The following is a 19,325-nucleotide window of genomic DNA, read 5'->3' on the forward strand; positions in this document are numbered from 1 at the left end:
TGTAGGATCTGTGATGTGAGTGAAGAAACTACATCACACTTAATCTTCGGATGTATGGCATTGGAGAGTAAAAGATACAGAATCCTTGGGACAACCAGACCAGAAGAAATTGTGTCTAACAAAAAACTGGTAGAGGGGCTCCTTGCAACACTGGTTGGCTTTACTAGATATACAGGGAGCGATACTGCACAATAAACCTATTTTCAGTGTGGGCAGTGGCAGGTCAGACCTAAGCTGCTTTAGCTTCCCTGTTAAAATCTATCAGTCAAATTAGACAGAGTTTGTACTTAACAGAAATTCAAAACTACATGAGGTATTTCCTAAATGCAAAACTGAGATGGTAAACCTTCACTTGTATGACAAGAGAAAAGGCACTAGTGCAGCTACTCACAGCAAAAGGTATGTATAAAATATGCATGGACGTCCATAGTTTGTTAAGAGTGTGAGTTCAGCATGCAAACGTAAGTCAGACCTTGAAAACAACTACCGTAAATTCAGTGAATATGTAAACTCACAACATAATAATAACTGCATGTATTGAAAAAGTGTTCAGACTATGAAACAGATAAAAACAACAAAAATAAAATCAAAGAATATGACCAAAACTTATGTTCTCTGATCTGGTGATCACTACCACCAGACCTGCCTGGCATTGAAGATATTTGTGGTAAGACATGACGACTTCTGGCCCAGCCTTTGTTACCAGACCAATTGTGAAAATAGGTGGAAGTAATGTGGAGAAATCATGATGACAAGATACTGAAATTGTTGGCCATGACAATCTGTACATACATTATAGTCTGAATTAGGATTTTGAATCCATAGTCTTGAATTCTGCAAGCAATACACTTTAACTGAGACAATTACACACACATCAAAGACTGATTCAAAATGCCAGATGTCACTATTTCCTTGCTTCTCTTCCGAACTTCACAGCATTTCCCTTTCTAACAATATAGTGAAAAAGGAGATGATGGAAAGACTATCTCTTCTGCAGTCTCACTGTTATTACTGATAATATTTCCATTTGTTGGAGAAAAGCACAACATAATAACCCACAGAAGGCTAGTATCTGCAATGAGCTTCCTTTCCGTTATGAGTGTTAATCTGTCAACCCAGCAAATACTCAGCTTACAGAAAAATAAGTCATTTTGTGTTATAACCTTGATGCAACATTTCAGTCACATGCAGCACTGAAATTCACATTCTCTCTTACCAGAAACTAAACACGTACCTCTGGTTTCTCTGGGTACTGCTCTGTTACTGTACATACATACATGTCTTGTGTCTCAAGTAACAGCTACTGTCTCTAACAGTTCACTTCTCCCATTATGTTCCCACAGGTGTTCTTCAACAACTTATGTGGAACTGACTTCTGATAGAAAGCATATGACTTGATCACTGCCAGCTGCTAGGAAGGGTTAATTATTTCAGCAGGGGTGCTCTATAACAAATTATGTGGAGATGATCCCCTTATAGAAAACATATGAATTGATCACAGCCAAATAATAGGAAGGAATACTTCATTTAAGCAGCAATTTATTCATGGATATGAACATTCTTGGTAGATGTATACTGGAGCAAAATTTTAAACTGGATATTTAGTATGCTGTTAAAGGTCCCTGGCACTGATCTATCACAATCTGTCTCTTTAGCTGACCATCATTTAAAAATGTTTCTCTTACTTTGGTAGTTTAAAAAAATAGTTTTACTACCAAGACAAAAATAGACAAACTGACAGACTTCTTTCTGTAAAATATACTTGATATAGGAACCAGCTCCAGAGATGCAAAAAATTAAGCTCAAGTCTCATGTATTCAGAATCAGAATCAGAATTTTATTGTCTCATAACGTACAAGTTAAATAATTGATTTTATGTACAGGAGACTTGTCAGCTTATAACTATGATAAATTATACATGGAATACAATATTTTTATATAATCACAATAAAATCTGAATGTTAGTTATTATTATTGTTCTTATCCTGCTCAGATGGTCAGATCATTAAGAATATTATCAAGTAAAAACATTTCTGCACCAGGGTGCTATACAATTCTCTTTTTACTTCCTCAGTTTGGACCTTTCTAAAATTTGTGTCTTTCAGTTTATTGTATACTTTCATTCCCATACATTGTGGAGTCAAAAAGATTAGGCCTGTTTGTAGGCAGCATGAAGCTTTCTTTGTTTCTCATTTCGTAACTATGCTGGAAATTATTTGACAAACAGAATTTAAGGTTAGTACTTGTGAAAAGAATTATTTCATACAGATACAATAACGGACGCTTAGTTTCTTAAGATCTCTTAATAATGGCCAACAAGATTCTCTTGGCTTTGCACTGCATATGTTTCTGGTAATTTTTTTCTGCAGTTAATATTTTTGTCGTGTTGCTAGCATTCCCCCAGAAGACAATACCGTATCTCACTACTGACTTAAAGAAACCATGATATACTACTTTTTTTGTGTCGATAATAGTGACATTGGCTAAGATTGTCATAGCAAATGCCAGGCTGTTTAGTTTATTTTTTAGATAATCTATGTGTGAGTATCATGATAGATTTCTGTCCAATTGCATTCCAACGAATTTAACATGTTCTGCTTTATTTAGCTCCTGGCTTCTGTGCATAATGTGAATGTCATTTATTTGAGACTGTTTTGTCTTAAATTGCATCAGCTGTGTTTTTTAAATATTTAGCTTTAGGCTATTTAGCTGGAACCAAACATCTAGGATTTCTAGAATTTCTATATTTTCAGGAATTTCTTCTGTGTTTTTATTTTCTACCAATACTGATGTGTCACCCGCAAATAAAACTGAATGATAATTTATATTTATGGGTAATTCATTTACATAAAAAAGAAAGAGAATTGGACCCAGAATTGAGCCTTGTGGTATTTCCTGTGAGATAGTTCAGGGAGTATTTCCCTTTTCTTGATGTTATGACAACCCTTTGCTTTCTCCCTGTTAGATATGACTTGCACCACTGTAAGGCACTACCCATAATTCCATATTTTTTCATTTCATATAATAGTAAGGAGTGATTCCCGCAGTCGAATGCTTTGGATGAGTCACAGAAGAGGCCCACAGCTTTTTGTGACTTGTCGAAAGTGGAAATAACTTTAGTCACAACTTCATCGATTGCATGAATTGTACTTTTGCCTTTCTGGAATCCAAATTGATGTTTTGAGATTACATTGTATTTGTAGCAGAAATTTTTAATTCAAATTGCAGTCATATCAAATATCGCAGAAAACACAGGAAGAAGGGAAACTGGATGGTAATTTCCCACATCATCTTTGGAGCCTTTCTTAAATACTGGTTTGACTTCTACATATTTTAGAAATTCTGGAAAGTACCCTTCTTCAAGTGATTGATCAATTATTTGCCTGTAAATTAATGAAAATAGCAACAACAAAAATTAAGTGTTGTCAAAAGACTTCCAAATCAAACAGCAATGAACATTGTACATTAATTTTAAGACCATTCACTTGTGTGTTGCTTGGTTTAAATAACATAGTTCTCTAAATGTGATGCTAATATTGATGGCAGTAAGCTCTTTGTCTTCTTCTGACCTGAAACTGTCTTGCACAGGAAGTTACAGGGGAATATGATGTTTACCAGAGAATCAAAACTACATTGTACCTTGACATTTTACATGAAAAACTTTCTCCAGAAAATTCATGTGGAATGTCAAAAAATTTTGTAAAATTAGTCTGCAAATCTGTGGGTTTGTGGTCTGCCACATACTCACTGAAGCAATAAGACCCACATTAAAACAGCAGATTATGGAAAAGATAAAACAAATTAAAATTAGAGTTTGGTCGTTTAAAGAAAAAATTACTTAGCTTTAATATTCTTGTTCTTCTATCTTCCCAAAACTACTTCATCTTATCAGTACAAATGTGTCATCTTTCTAGTGTCCTCTATTCCTTATGATTTTTTTTTTTTTGAGTTTCTAACTTTTTTCTGTTAGTTTTTTAAGCATGAAATTAAGAGAGTTGATGTATGGCATCCATGTAGTTGCCTCTGAATCAACAGTGGCTTCCTTGACATCCCTTAGGATTTTTAATGATTTTGTGATGCTTTCAGTTGACAGTCTCTTTATTTGATGTAAAATTGAACAATTTCAGTATTAGGACAGTTTCAAGTATTGTATGGATCATTATTTAATGATATATTATGCCATGTACATCTTTGCTTGTACGTCTGCATGTCACTATCATAAAATACATTAGAAATATTTTTTGTTATTTTAGGAGCAACAATTTGTAACAAATGTTCAAAAATAATGTGCTCATAAAATAACAAAAACCTAGTTACAATTTATTTTATCATAATTATATGCAGTCATAGGAGCAAAGGCATACATGGCATAATATACAATTAAAGAATCATATATAAAATATTTGAAAATAGCCAAAATTGTACCATTATACATCAAATAACGAGAATGTCAGCTGGAGGTATCCTGAAATCATTTTTAAAAAAATCATCAGAGCTGCAGATTCTACTGCAATGAAGAGTATAGAATCTTTAGTGTGTTTGCTAGCCATTATATATTGGCTGTCCTCACAGGTTTACTTCCACCAGTACCTCATGTCCTACCCTCCAGACTTGACAGAAGCTCTCCTGTGGAACTTGTAAGACTAGTACTCCTGGAAGAAAGGATATTGCAGAGAGATGGCTTAGCTAGAGCCTGGGACATGTTTCTAGAATGAAATTTTCACTTTGCAAATATCTTGAGTTTGAATATCAGTCCAGCACACAGTTTTAATCTGCCAGGAAGTTTCATATCAGCACACATTCCACAGCAGAGTGAAAATTTCATTATGGAAACATCCACCAGGCTGTAGCTAAGCCATGTGTCTGCAGTATCCTTTTTTCCAGAAATGTTAGACTTGCAAATTTGCAGGAGAGCTTCTGTGAAGTTTGGAAGGTAGGAGATGAGGTACTGGTGGAAATATAGCTGTGAGGATGAGCTGTGAGTCATGCTTGGGTAGCTCCATCAGCAGAGCACTTGCCCACAAAGGCAAAGGTCTGACATTCGAGTCTTGGTCTGCCACACTGTTTTAATCAGCCAGAAAGTTTCAATTGGTATCATAATTGTGTTTGTTATATCTTTTAGATTTTTGTGTAATAGGAAAAAAATGTAACATGTTAATGGGGTAGTGATTAATTCAGCATTTTTATTCAGTAATATCTAGCATGATGTCCTCCATCATCACCAGAAAGAAACCGCAAATGAACTAAGAGAAAAACATAAGTTGAAACATGTACGAAATGCCCTACATATGATTAATGATGATGCTAATAAATTACTAGAGTTTCAGAATAAAATGGACACTTTACTGGTAAAAGATAGAAATTTTGGAAGCTGTGAAGTGTAATAACAGGTATTACACATATTGGTATATAATGAAAGTGGCATACGTTGAGTTTTTATGGTATCAGCTGCATTTGTCCTTTGATCAGAGGGGACAGGTAGGTGAGTTCTCAGCTAATTGTGTTATGCAAAGGGGTTGGACAAAAATATGAAAACACTGCAAGAAATGCATGCTTGAACATCAATGCAGATGTTAGTCAAGCCTGCAGGGTGTGCTGTTGTATTTGACCACAGATGCACTTGTGCAGTGTCTTCATGTGTATGTGATCAGAACAGTGTTCTGTGTAGTTGTGAATGCATTATGTTGGAGCTAAGTGAATTTCAATGTGGGCAAATTGTTGGTGCCCACATGGTGGGTGCTTCCATAACCAATGTACCTGAAATGTTTGATGTTTCAAGAAGCCTCATATCAATGACCTATACTGAATACAGGGCAAGCAGAAACACAAAGTCACAACATTGATAAAAGTGTGCATCCAGTGATTGTGACAGATGCTCATTCAAGAGGATGGTGACAAACAATAAGAGGACGACAGCTGCAAGTCATTATATAACAGCATGTCATACATATGAACAATAAGAGGACGACAGCAACAAGTCATCATATAACTGCATGTCACACACACAAACCTTGTGAGCACCGAAAAAGCACAGAAGGAGCTCTATAATTAGGGGATTGCAGGGTGAGCTGGAATTCTGAAACCACAGATGAGGCATGCAAATGCCATGAAATTGTAAATGTGATGCCAAAGCCATAAAACCTGGACTATAGAGCTATATAAGAAAGCCATTTGGTTAGATGAGATTTGGTGCACATGATTTCCAGCTTCTGGCCAAGTTTATGTCCCAAGAGTGAAACATTATGGTGGTTTGATGGTTACTGAGGCAATCGTATCATGGTATTCCATGGACCCTATGGGTACTCTGCAAGGTCTCATTACTGCCAAGGGTAACCATTTTTGGTGATCAGTTTCAGGCCATGGTACCTTGTTTTGTTGCCCATTGTTGAAGCTGTGTTCCGAGATGATATGGCCTCTATGGAGAGAGATTGCATCATCCAGGACAGGTTTGGTGAACACGAGGATGATTGTCACATTTCCCCTTGTCACCACAGTCACCAGCTCTCAATATTATTTAGGCTTTGTGGTCCACTTTGGAGAGGAGCCTGCATGACCAATATCTACTTCCATCATTGTTGCCACTATTTTGCAGGTATAATGGCATGAGATTTCCTTGAAGTACACAGAGAACCTGTATTTATCCATTCCAAGATGACTGGTAGCTGTTTTAAATTGCAACACTGCATTATGCATGGTAATGCATTGTATTTTTGGTGTTTTCATATTTTTGTCCACCACCTGGACATGCCCTATCACCAGTATGTCTGGTATATTTATTACAAAAAAGAAGGGGAAGAGACTGGACGCTAGGGAACAGATATGGTCAGATGCTGTCTCCTGGAATATGATGCAGAACAAAGGATAAGAGGCAGAAGTTCTTTGGTACACCTTCTGCTGTCACAGGAAGTGCAGAATTCTGAGTAGCTGGGACTGTTGATGACATCCAGTTATGCTGTTCATTACACCTGCGGCTATATCCTGCTATATTCTGTGTATATAAAGCACAATCAAATGGTGTCCAGACATATAAACATTCATTGCAGAATGGTAAATACTTTTTTTCTCCTCCTTTTTCTGATTATCATTTTATGCTATGGATGTGTATGTACTGGTATGGAACTCTTAACATGTATCTGTACTGTTATTCATTAGATACAATGGAAATTTAATGTTTATCTATCAAAGAGTGTACATAGGACATAACTAGAAGTTGACATCTTTCATAAAGCCCAATGAGGTCAGTCGTATTTTGTAATTCTGAAATATACTGGAAGAATGTCAATGTCAGCTGAAAAGCATACTGTAATAATGACCATGGCTTAATCAACAATCTGTTTCAAGTTTGCACCATGTGTATTAAGTTATATGCCATGTAAATTGTGTGATAATAGCACTATTGGACAATAACAGAAATATTAAGAACATCAAGAATTGTTCCTGTCTGTTTTTACCAAGTTTAGCACTACTTTCATAAGATGACCACCAGAAGCAACATTAATGTTAACATTTGTCACAAATTAGGTTTTCATCCTAAGTTCAATTATTTAAACAAGGTGTGAAACCTGTGGTTTGATATTCAATCATCAGGCCTATAAGTTCACCAATGTGGACTTCATCAGACAGGTTACTTTCAGTCTACACAGTGACATCCAAAACATCTTCTGAGTATGATGTTTATGTGTAAGAAATAGAGGCACTCTTTTTTTATGGATGATTTACACAAACTATTACAGGATCAGATGTGAGTTTTACTTCCTTACCTACGTGCTAATTGAAAAGTGTAATATTAATGCTACTTTTGAACAGACAAACATTTTTCTTTAACTATTTTAATGTCTTTTTATTAAACACACTGCAATATACTGCCACTACAGCTCTGCATGGACAAGTTCTTAACATGTAGTAAAAAAGTCACATTAAAAATCAGTACCATGTACAGAATTTTAGGGTATGAACCCCATCTGAGAACATATTTATTAATTCACATAATTAGAAATATGTGTAACTAAGCATAAAACATCATAAGCTTCTCTTGGAAAGTCTGATCTTCATTTTAAATACCCGTATTAGATAGTTGAACATGTTTACTCTTAAGTTTTTTAATGGAAACTTTTAAAATATCAGACCATGCCAATTTTAGCAATCTGTCCATTAAAAAACTAAGTAGAACAAATTCAACAGTAATTCTAGAAATTGTATTTCCATAGAAACTTCTGAAATCACAAAAAGGCCTCTCTACACATCTACATCTCAATTAAAAAATATCTTCAAACTTATTTATATGCAGTAAATATCTTTTTTTTTCATTCACAACACTTTTTATATCCACTATGAAAATAATATCAGTGTTCTTGTTAATACATTAGTGTCAAACACATAATGCAAGAAAACTTTAAAAATGTATTCTGCAATTTCATTTCTTCTTCTATAAATTAACAAGAAGCAGTTTTCAATAAATATTACATGAACCACATGATGCAAGTAATGGAAAGAATGTTTCTTACACTACCTAACAGTAATGCCAGCATAACTACTAAAGCTCACATGGTATGAAATGCGAATGACAGTGTCCAAAATGACAATAGTCTACTGCCTACTTCCACACCTGGAAACAAAAAATTACTCATGTAACTCTGACATACAGAAACAATAAATTACACACTTTTACTATTACACAGTTATTAGTATTTCCACATGTACATTTCTTTAACATTCTTTTTGTCAGCTCAGACAGTTTCACACAAAATATTATGAGTAAGCATTAATACAAAATGTGTGGTGAAACTGACACACCAACAATAACATCCTTATCATCATCATGACTTACAAAAAGATATTCTTCACTTAGATTCTAAGGAAGGACATGGTAATATGTATTATCAGAATGCTATGAAAATGTAAAACAAAAACTGCTGCTACTTCAGCACAACAAATCACTGACTTTATTTATACTTTCCATTTTCCTCATTTTCTTCTTGTATTACTTCAGTTGGTTCCTCTTATTTGAGAAACATTTAAAATTGGAAAATACACAACTGCTCAATAAATTTAACAGCACTATTTGTTGCAATTCTTCATTCTTGCAACAATGAGAAAATAAACAACACAGACGAGGTTGGAGAGAGTGAAGAGATTGTGGAGAACTGCGAAGAGATTGTGGAGAACTGTGAAGAGAAGGGAGGGGGCAGCACAAATTTGTTGGAGCAGTAGAGTGAAAAATGAAGGAAGTTTAGAGTTTAATGAGCAGTCAACAATGAGATCATTAGCGAGAGAGTACAAGCTCATAAATGACAGGAAAAGAATGAGACATTCCCTTTTTGAAGGACCCTTTCTGATATTTTCTGTAAGAAATTTAGGGAACTCATGGCTGTCCAGATGAATGACTGACCTCTGTTCCTTCCAGATGTGAGTCCAGTGCTTTAACATTACACTGTCTTGCTCAGTAGTGGCAGAGGAAGATGAGGAAAGAATTTCATCTTTGCTTCACATATACATATTTCTTCCCAACAAAGATGCTATAGAATTTTTCCAAGCAAATTTGGAGACTTATAGTTCAGCCCACTAGTAATCATGGATTAGCTCTATTGAATGTAAATAAGTGTAAAACTAAAAAAAAAAAATGTAAAAGTCTTTGTGAGAACATCATTGTTAATCATTTTTAAAGTTATTCCAAACTGTGAAAGAACAATGTTATGTTGCACATGAAGGAACGAAACTTCATGTTGGACACCACAACATGGGAAATTTTAGCATTCACACACAACTGTCAATGACAAGTAGTTTTTAGTTGTTTCTATTACATGACAACAGTTTACTGTTTTTATAGAGATGAAATAGGGATCATTTCTGAACAACAACATGGACACTAACGGTGTGTACTGTTCTGCCAATGCTGGAATAATGACTGCTGTTTCTTTAAATTAAGAACAAAGCTCACTGGAAATATTTTCCATATTTTCATACACTTTTAAAGAAAGGCAGAAACTACATGTAAAAAGGTTACTTTTAGGGAAACAATATGATTTCAAAGTTGTAATAGGATAAAATTAATAACAAAAGTTAAACAATATGTTGTATCCCTCATATCCATTTGCAAGTTGGTGCTTAATGATAAGCTGTGTTTACATTAAACTGCAACTAATACTGAAAACAATTCCTGAACATTTTGGCAGAAATATAACAAAAACCAAAATTCTGTCTGAATCTTAATATATCCAGAAAATTTGAAGAGTGTGTAAAGCAACAGCTGTGACCAAGAAAATGTGTTAACATAATGAGGATACATGATGTCACATAGAGTGATAGTTTGTGTATTGTATATGCAGATATTCTTTCAGCCAAAGAAACAACAAGTAGTATTAAAAGTACATGAAGTGAACATTTCTTAGAGTCTGACAGTATACAACAGTACAGCATACAACTGTACAAGGAATCTACCACATTTATAACAGCAGCAGTGTGCTGTTATCTCATTTGGCCACTATACATAACTGAATGTATGAGAGATCTTATAATATAAATAATTAAAAACATGTCAATATGGCCACATTGGAATAAATTTCTAGATAGTGTCAAAACAGTTGACCCTTTCAGTTATTACACTTGTGTAAGCAAGTATGTACAATGGATGTGGGTTTATGAGTATGCGTTTGTGTGTCAGCTTAAAATATATACATATAATCAAAGAAGCAAGTTTGACAAAATGCTATTATGATTTCATATCATTTATAGATATGTGAGAGAGTATTGTCTGTGTAACCTTTGGTGTGAATAACATCAAGATGAGACAGAGTCATCATTTTCTGTAAATAGCATGAAGATGAGAGAGAGTCACCATTTCTTGTAAAATACCTTTTGAAACAATTGCAAGATTTATTTCTAGAATACTGAACCAGTGTTTAGACACAAAGTAATACCTGAGTGAGTGAGTGGCTAAGAAAATGACACACATATGCTTAAAAAGATAACATTTTTCTACAATAAAGAACTATATAAAAGAATAGGGCAGAGAAAGATGGGTGCAGAGTGGGGAGGGTGGGTTGGGGCAGCAGGGACATCTTGACAACTTTGATACTAAAGGAAACAAGTTAAAACTAATTAAAATTAAGAAATAATTGTTCTTATTACTGTCTATGATGGCATCATAAAACTTGCTTTCATGCTTTTGTATATGTCGGTCCATAAATTTACACGTCAGTAAATTTGTTATCTGTGACATTTCAGTATCACATATGAAGGCTGCTCCTCATAAGACTGAATTTCTCAGTGTATTTATGACTGCAAATATTTCAGTCAATTGCCATGGGCAAGCACAACCTTGGTATAAAAGTGCCACTAAATAAGGAGAATATTAAACTAGGTAGAATATTAAACTAGGTGGCAAATACTATACATAAAAATAATGTCATCAAATACAGAACTGTTGCTAACCTATAATACATCCATTTTTCTTCAAAATCTGAATGAAAATGCAAATAAAAAGTAAAATTTCATAATAAATTTGGAGAGAATATAATCTTTATCCACATTTGTAGATGGAGAACAACTTTTCAAAATGGTTCATAATGAATGATTTTACCTTCATTGCCCATTCCATGTGTGAAACCATAGATCAACTTAATTTTGAATCTCATTTGTCCTCAGGAATGAAAATTCCTGTTTTAGATTATAGGATTCCCAATGTAAATGACTGAGAGTGTAGGCAATAACTGCCCATAAGATAAAGTGACCAGTGGCCAACAGACACTTAACATGAAGTGATGACTACTAGATTTTTGGAAATTGATTCTCGAGAAACAGGAAAATTTTAAAAATGCAAATTATACAAAAACTTCTGTGCATAATTTCCTCTCTGTTGTCACAATGAACAAATGAAAGGGCCAGTTGAAGAAAGTGCAAACCCTTCTATTTAGTAAGGATTAATTTGCTTACTTATCTGTTGTGTTTTCAAATTTACCACATGCAGGTGGTAGTAGTTCAATATGCATGGTTAGAATATACTGTCTACTATATAAATTGCTTTGTCTAATTATATGTATGTCCTCACATTTGAATTTAACCAAATGTATAACATGCAATAATGCAAAATATGCTCTTGTGTGTTAGCAGTTTCTACCACCGAACCCTTCAAATGTTCGAAAGCTCAATAGCCATCATTATCTGTTGCAGGGCTCAATAGCCATCATTAACTGTTGTAGGTCTATGTGCCACTCCATCTCTAAGGTGGGTGATGCCTTATCATGAAGTCTTTGTTTACATGCAGTTCATAGCATTCCACTGTCATAGTGAATTTGAAAAGTAAGATGGAAGACAAGAATGTCTGTCACTCAAATATGCACTCAGATGGTGTGTAAGTTGGGATACAACAAAGTGGATTAATAAATGAATGTTAATTACCAGGTGTCATGAGCTGTCTATGGAAGCTTCCTCCACAGCATGTTTTCATTTTGAATATCATCAAACTTACACAGTTGACTCTAGAACAGTCAGTACATAGTTATTTATTATTTTAATAGCAATATGAACTTAAGAGCCTGCAGTTTTATTAGTGTTTGAATCATGGATTATGAAACTGAAGCAGAACAAATTTAAATAACCTTTTAGCTACAGAATGAAACAGGAGAGAGGACCTCTATTTAAGATATTTTGTAGGAAACAGAAGTTCAGCAACATGTAGTGAAATGAAGACAGTTGTAAATCACTTCAGAAATGTGGTAGGAATAATAAGAGTATGCCGTACTGAGAGAAGTTTTAGGTGCACAAGCACTCTTTCAAATCTAATTTACCAGTTTTTGCAGCTTCATAGATTGGTTCTGAATAAAAGGACCATGTGAACTAACATATTTTGTTGGAAAACTGAATGTACACATTTTTCGTGTGTGATGATAAATGTGTCAGCAATGGAATGCTGTGCAGCTTTTCTGAATGTATCAGTGGCAGAAATAATAAAATATGTAACACACCACATATAACACGTGTAAAAAAACCTGTAATTTTAGGAAGTTACATTCAACCACAGGCAAGGTTACCCTGCACAATGTAAATGATCCTACAAGAAAATAAAAACCACAGATATGTAATTCTTTCATAAGATAGCAGAAGAACACCACAAAACTGTTTTTATGGTCAACTAACACAAAAGGCAAGTTGCTATCTCATAATGTTTCACATACACACACACTATGACATATTTGTGTTTCTAAAACATACTATTATCATTGATAAGGGCATGCATTTAAGGTTTGTTTCGGATCTGCCAGCTAAAACTGTAAACTCAACTGCGAGCACACTACATGTGTTTCATGAAGTCACTTACTGTAACTCAGATACCATCTGTTATAAATGTTCTCTCACTTTCCTTTCTTATTGTACCCCTGTGTAATCAGGTGTAATATTTGTGCATTACAAGCATTTCATCAGACCTCTTTCACAACACAAATTTAAATGGCCATCGTAAGCACTGGTTAATCATCTTCTCAATGATGGAGGTCAGAAAACAGTGTATATTTCACACAATGCTTCCGTGGACCAAATAAGTGAGACAAAATGAGTGTCTCAGTGCATAACATAATGAAAGAACATAAAGTTGTGTCGTGGAGTAAGTAGAACAAACAAGCTAACAATTTTAACACAAAAACTTCTTGTACTATATATGAAATAGGAGAACAAATTTCCATTACATGGTATTGAGCATTCACTTGAGCACATCTTCTCTAAACCACAAAAATCAAACTGATCACTGCAACTGTTTTCGTCAAATGCCATCAAGTGCCTGAAAGGGTTCTGTAATGACACAGATATGATATCCCTTCATTTATTATGAAACTTAAAACTATGTTTCACTGTCCACCATAGATTAGATGCTTTCTATTGCCATATTTCATTGTTCTCCTTAAGAATGAATACAAGTACTAACAAGCAGTGTATTTTAATTATGAAATCTGTTAAAAGTGAAATGTGGAACATTTCCAAAAACTTTCTTTGAAATATCATCCCCTAATTCATACTTTTAACATTTTTTGATGAGTCCTATACACTTAACCTGACACTCTTCCTTTATTGTGACCATAGAATTGAAACTGAAGAATTACTGCAACTTTACAAAATCAAGGTAACTGTTATTTATTATATTCTTTCGTAAAATGACTGGCTTAAAAGCAAAAAATATAACAAAAACATAAACAGACAAAAAAGGAATAAGAAAACTTAAAAAACTCACAAAATGCACCATATATAAGTATCCTTAATATTTATCATGAGCAAATTTTTTCTGTCACTTGTACAGTCTTTTCATAGAACATAAATCGATCACAGATGATTCTTAGTCACTTAAGTTTAATATGAAAATTGGTAACAAACAATAAATGGAAAAAACAATCACAATAACAATGCTACACAAGAAATACAGAATTAAGTTACAATATTGTGCAATAATTTTGTAAATAGTTTCAAAAGCTGACTAACAGCTGTGGGTTTGGCTTTCTTCTGTAACACCAACTACCATACTACCCGTGGACATCTACAATTGCTTCAAGCACAGAAGTAAATGAACCAACATGTCACAGAGTGTAAATGAATTTTGAACATGTCGACATTATCCACTAAAATTCATGTTGATACTTTCTGTCATTTTGCTACTATAAATGAAGATATTTAGTAATATTTCAATCTGCTATTGAACACTGAATTACATTTTAAGTAATAATACTCAGAGAGAACTCCATAACTTTGGAGTTTCTTGCCAGCATATTCAAACCACATCTACATCAATGTCTCCAGACACATATCATGTTGCACGCTGGATGGATATTGTGACACCCCAATTATGGCACTAGGAAACAGAAAACACGTAGACTGCAGAACACTTTGTGAATGATACAAACATCAAATGTTTCATATCCTTCTTGACTCTACAAATTCTGTGCTTAAGTTACAAAATATTAAGTCAGACTACTAAGTCTCTTCACATAAGGATCATATAACAACTATGTTAGCAGCCTAAATCTCATTTACCAAGTTTACACTTACTGTTATTTTTAATACTTTGCTTCACAGGTGACAGCATGGTAAAAACTGCAGTGACTCAAATTAATCTCCTTGATATGGTTTCACTTTGTGCTGTACCTTCCTTAAATTATTGAGTATGAGAAGCTAATTTCAATATCAAGACATACTAATATGCAACAATGAAATTCAAAATTATCCAAGATACAATAAAAACAAAAGAATCTTGGACTCAAAGTAACTATATATGCTTAAAAAATGTGCAAAATACTATCACTGCGTTTGTGCAGCCAGTAAACCCAAATCCTGATTTTAAATGCTTTATTAAGTTTTAAGGGAGCATAAAGATAAGATATGGCAAGGCTTACGCACATAACTCTAATTTCTTGCAAGTATATGTTACATATTCTGCAGCATTAAGAGCTGAAAACAGAGTAACTTTGGTTATAGCCTGCCAACAAAAAAGCTTCTCAAATTATGTACATGACAGTGACAGTCCCCAATATAATACATGAAGAGTAGTCTTGTAATGCACCAGTCATATTTAACTTCTATACATTCTAAATTTTAAATTATCAATTTACACTCACATTTCTAACAGAACAGTTCTTAACAGCAATTTCTCATTTATACTTAGCAACCTCAATTCATGTACTCACTGCATCACAAGTAAGGATGTTACAGGTTACAAAAATATCACTTATGGGTTCACAACCCCTTTTGCATAGTGAAATCCAAACACCAAAACGGATGGTTTCCTTCACTAACATCTATACAAAATTCCATCTTCATGCAATATTTGACCACCATTCTCATGATTTCAGCTTGTGGCTATCACGATGTATATATTTTAGAAAATTATTTTCTTCCCATAAAACCATACTATGATGATGTTGTTTCCTTACGAGCTGAGAAAGAAACTATTGAGCGAATTCCTTTCACAGATGTCTGCAACATTAAAATACACATTATGCATAAAACAGAATATGTAAATACAGCAGAGTACATTTTACATAAATAAGCATAATTGTAAGGAACAATAACTGTATGCAAATAATGATCATTTATGTCTTCACGGTTACATCCACCATTATATTCCCTAAGCCACCAAGCAATTAGTGAGAGGGAAGTTCTTTGCACTAATATTCTTTGCTTCTTTTACCGTTTCATAGGAGGAAGAAAAGCAAAGAAATCCTCTGCCCCAGCACAATGAATGGAAGCCATTTTCGTACATGAAGGAAAGTAAACTTCGCTGCATGGAGGATAAATATGTCTTCAAAGTTTATAGGGAAGTATGCTGCTACTTGTTTCTTTTCTTAAGAATGAAACTAATTTTATTCAAAATTACAATCCATAATTTTTTTGAGAGCTTTCACTCTCATGCAGAAGAATAAAAATATTGCAAGAAGTTTAACATTATTTCCTGTACACATTTTGTTTATCAACATAAACTGTAAATTGTGTTATGGTAGACTATTGTCATTAGATTCAGTCACAACAATTTTTATGACAGTATCTGATGATGGCAGTCTCCTAAAATGCATAATTTAAAGTCAAGATAGATAAATTAATACAATGTGAACAATTCTTACTTTGTGTAACTGAACCACGATTGCTGACCTCTGCCAAGAAATTTTGCCTTTTATAATGAAAAAATGGTAACTAATAACCAATGTGATTTTACACAGTGGAAAGGAAATTAAATATTTACACTTCATGTAGGAGTAATAAAGGCAATAAATTTTTGTTTATCTTTACTTTATTCCTAAATTATCCATTACACTCAATATTTCTCATACTACACTCCTGGAAATTGAAATAAGAACACCATGAATTCATTGTCCCAGGAAGGGGAAACTTTATTGACACATTCCTGGGGTCAGATACATCACATGATCACACTGACAGAACCACAGGCACATAGACACAGGCAACAGAGCATGCACAATGTCGGCACTAGTACAGTGTATATCCACCTTTCGCAGCAATGCAGGCTGCTATTCTCTCATGGAGACGATCGTAGAGATACTGGATGTAGTCCTGTGGAATGGCTTGCCATGCCATTTCCACCTGGCGCCTCAGTTGGACCAGCGTTCGTGCTGGACGCGCAGACCGCGTGAGACGACGCTTCATCCAGTCCCAAACATGCTCAATGGGGGACAGATCTGGAGATCTTGCTGGCCAGGGTAGTTGACTTACACCTTCTAGAGCACGTTGGGTGGCACAGGATACATGCGGACGTGCATTGTCCTGTTGGAACAGCAAGTTCCCTTGCCGCTCTAGGAATGGTAGAATGATGGTTTCGATGACGGTTTGGATGTACCGTGCACTATTCAGTGTCCCCTCGACGATCACCAGAGGTGTACGGCCAGTGTAGGAGATCGCTCCCCACACCATGATGCTGGGTGTTGGACCTGTGTGCCTCGGTCGTATGCAGTCCTGATTGTGGCGCTCACCTGCACGGCGCCAAACACGCATACGACCATCATTGGCACCAAGGCAGAAGCGACTCTCATCGCTGAAGACGACACGTCTCCATTCGTCCCTCCATTCACGCCTGTCGCGACACCACTGGAGGCGGGCTGCACGATGTTGGGGCGTGAGCGGAAGACGGGCTAAGGGTGTGCGGGACTGTAGCCCAGCTTCATGGAGACGGTTGCGAATGGTCCTCGCCGATACCCCAGGAGCAACAGTGTCCCTAATTTGCTGGGAAGTGGCGGTGCGGTCCCCTACGGCACTGCGTAGGATCCTACGGTCTTGGCGTGCATCCGTGCGTCGCTGCGGTCCGGTCGCAGGTCGACGGGCACGTGCACCTTCCGCCGACCACTGGCGACAACATCGATGTACTGTGGAGACCTCACGCCCCACGTGCTGAGCAATTCGGCGGTACGTCCACCTGGCCTCCCGCATGCCCACTATACGCCCTCGCTCAAAGTCCGTTAACTGCACATACGGTTCACGTCCACACTGTCGCGGCATGCTACCAGTGTTGAAGACTGCGATGGAGCTCCGTATGCCACGGCAAATTGGCTGACACTGACGGCGGCGGTGCACAAATGCTGCGCAGCTAGCGCCATTCGACGGCCAACACCGCAGTTCCTGGTGTGTCCGCTGTGCCGTGCGTGTGATCATTGCTTGTACAGCCCTCTCGCAGTGTCCGGAGCAAGTATGGTGGGTCTGACGCACCGGTGTCAATGTGTTCTTTTTTCCATTTCCAGGAGTGTATTATATGAACTCTAATATCCTGCCTCTCAAGCCTTATGGAAACTGACTTGGGGAGTGGTGGCAATAGTATCTGTATAGTAGATAGTTCTTCACTTTGCAGCGGCTGCAACTAGAGAGGTTGTATTAAACATATCATATAGGGATGGTTGTTGGTACGGTACAGTAAATTAATACCTCGCCCTGTGACTGGAGCAACAAATCATATTTTGCTGATGTCCAAATACAGCTGCCATCTTGTCTTTCTAGATATGATTTTGGAACTATGTGTGTGGTGTTGTCTCAGACAATTCTGGGTTTGTTCACTGGTACTTGTTTGAGCTCACATTACTCGCAATCATAAGATTTGCTCTCTATTGTGTGCCAGTCTTGGGATATACACACTACCTGCTTCATGGTGGTGACCTGCCTAGTTTGAGTCAGATTATGACAAAAAGTAGTGATGAGCAACTCAAGTGCTTGTGTGTTATTAGTGCATCATGGACACAAAGGTTATTGAATTGTGGCAACAGCAGCTGATGCCACAATACAACAAGAATGGAAACAACACATGTAAATTCAAATACAGTTTGACACATTATGGAAACAAAATACAAAATAACTGCAATGCTTAGCAGAACAGCACAATGTTCCATCAACAACATCAGCACCAATGGTATCTCTGCCAGCATTGTCAAGACCTACACTGAAAGGAAATTTGGAATACATATCTCCACTGGTTTCTGCTGTTTTGCAAGCCTAGTAACATTTATGACACTTATGTTCAATCTGCTTAGTTGCTATCTTCTGGTAACCACAGTTGTGAGCTGGTTCACAAATTACAACCATTTGGACAACCTAGTGTCCAGACCCATAGCTGAGAGGTCAGTGAAGATGGCTGCCATGTGGAGAAGCCAGATTCTATTCCCGGTACTGCCAAGGCTGTTTCCTTGGTGGGACGACTGGTACAGGGTTCACTCTGCCTTGTGATGATAACTTAGGAGTTACTTCACCAAGTAGTAGCGGCTCCACAGTCTGGAAAATGGCCAGGAGAGTGGTGTGCTGACCGCATTTCCCTCCATACTGCATGCACATGATTCTGCAAGGCAGAGGATGACACG

The 19,325-nt window shown here is 36.1% G+C and overlaps 1 protein-coding gene across 2 annotated transcripts in view; it reads right to left on the reverse strand.

Moving 5' to 3' along the window:
- Positions 1-7,896: 7,896 nt before the first annotated feature.
- LOC126297709 (regulator of G-protein signaling 7) overlaps positions 7,897-19,325 on the reverse strand; it is a 221,400-nt gene continuing 209,971 nt past the window's right edge. For both annotated transcript variants that reach the window (XM_049988840.1, XM_049988841.1), the window contains exon 13: positions 7,897-15,951. In XM_049988840.1, the coding sequence (XP_049844797.1) occupies positions 15,886-15,951 (66 nt within the window). In that variant the 3' untranslated portion in view covers positions 7,897-15,885. The remainder of the gene's footprint in view (positions 15,952-19,325) is intronic.

The sequence above is a fragment of the Schistocerca gregaria genome, chromosome X (genome assembly GCF_023897955.1).
Source record: "Schistocerca gregaria isolate iqSchGreg1 chromosome X, iqSchGreg1.2, whole genome shotgun sequence".
NCBI lineage: Eukaryota > Metazoa > Arthropoda > Insecta > Orthoptera > Acrididae > Schistocerca > Schistocerca gregaria.